At 34.6% G+C, this 1,735-nt stretch overlaps 1 protein-coding gene across 1 annotated transcript; it reads left to right on the top strand.

Moving 5' to 3' along the window:
* Positions 1-304: 304 nt before the first annotated feature.
* On the top strand, positions 305-1,468 carry LOC130674835 (histone H2A-like). The gene has a single exon (XM_057480257.1). It carries the CDS (start codon positions 349-351, stop codon positions 724-726), a length of 378 nt encoding a protein of 125 aa, XP_057336240.1. The 5' UTR covers positions 305-348; the 3' UTR covers positions 727-1,468.
* Positions 1,469-1,735: the final 267 nt, after the last annotated feature.

Raw genomic sequence — 1,735 nt, forward strand, 5'->3', positions numbered from 1 at the left:
GGTAGAGATAAAAATGAACCAGATTTTCATGGCAGAGGTGGTTGTGGCAGTGTTTTCAAATGGTAAAGTTACTAAATTGTAGGGATATTTCATGATAAAGAAAAAATTTAGTAGAAATGATATTTGATATAGTAATATTTTGGTAGGATTTTCATATGGTATAATCTGCGAATGGTAAAAAAGTTAGGGTAGACTTGTTCTTGGTAGAGTTACATTTGAGGTAGAGATTTTTACGGTAGAGATGTCAATGTGCCTAAATTGCGACGGGAGTCCTTTTTTTTTTTAAATCGCTCCAAGAGTTCACTCTGTTCACTTGTAGTATTACTTTCAACGTCAATACTCATCATCATGTCTGGTCGTGGTAAAGGAGGTAAAGCAAAGGGAAAGTCAAAGACCCGTTCAAGTCGCGCTGGACTCCAGTTTCCAGTCGGTCGTATCCATCGTATGTTGCGCAAAGGCAACTACGCAGAACGTGTTGGAGCTGGGGCTCCAGTCTACCTCGCAGCTGTTATGGAATATCTGGCTGCTGAAGTTCTCGAGTTGGCAGGCAATGCCGCTCGTGACAACAAGAAGTCTCGTATCATCCCACGTCATCTCCAGCTGGCGATCCGTAACGACGAGGAGTTGAACAAACTTCTCTCTGGAGTCACTATCGCTCAAGGTGGAGTTTTACCCAATATCCAAGCTGTTTTGTTGCCAAAGAAGACCGAAAGAAGCAGCTCGTAAATTAACATCAATTAAAAAAAAAAAAAAGGCCCTTTTCAGGGCCACCAAATTTTTTAAAACGAAAGAATCTTATTTAAGTTCTTTAACTAGAAAAATTGTACACTTGATCCAATTATTCCTTACATCAATTTTCTCATAACTCATTTCAAATCACAAACATTTTTAGAACTTGAATGTATTAAGGCTTTTTTTTTTCAACACAAGTATAAATCTAATCTGAAAGATTCCATCATTTCATACATATTGCAATTGTTGATCCTAACAAACTCTAATGATGAATGATATCGATTTTCAGCATCAGTAAATTATCATCTATTTGATCAATGAATGAAATTTCAAACATCTTACGGAAGTGCTGATTTATTTCGTAGCATCAACAAATCTAGTTCTCAATAATCAACGACCCCACAGATCAAAACGAATCAATGGATCTCTGGTTTCACGAATAATCGGAAACCGAAACCTCTTATATAATGCAGGTGATATTTTTCCTGCAATATTCTAATTAGTGTTGTCACAATCGGGTGCTATTATTCGATTATTTACAATCGGTACTAGACAATCGATGTCATCAATTAATCGTCCATAAGCAATCGATTAATCGAGAAATCGATTAATTTTAGCAAAAAAAAAAAACAATTGTTTTCTTAATCAACCGTATAGTTGTGCAATCGATAACTCAACAATCGATTGAGGAAATCGATTTTAAAATTTGAATTTGAAGTTTAATATCACAATGAAAAAGAAGGTAAAGAAGGTTGATCAATAAAAAAGCTAAAAAATAATGAATGATTACTGAAATAATAGTAATAACTAAGGGAGGATGGGGTCGTCACGGTCAGCGGGTCGCCCCGGTCACCCAAATTTTGAAAAGTCTATCATATAATATATTTTGAATTTAATTTTATTTTGTTCTCTCATTCAATTAGAAGTCATTAATGAGCCCTAACGTTGAAAATGAATTACTTATTAACAATAATTAATAAATAAAAAATTGATCGAAATTTGA

The sequence above is a fragment of the Microplitis mediator genome, chromosome 9 (genome assembly GCF_029852145.1).
Source record: "Microplitis mediator isolate UGA2020A chromosome 9, iyMicMedi2.1, whole genome shotgun sequence".
Lineage (NCBI taxonomy): Eukaryota > Metazoa > Arthropoda > Insecta > Hymenoptera > Braconidae > Microplitis > Microplitis mediator.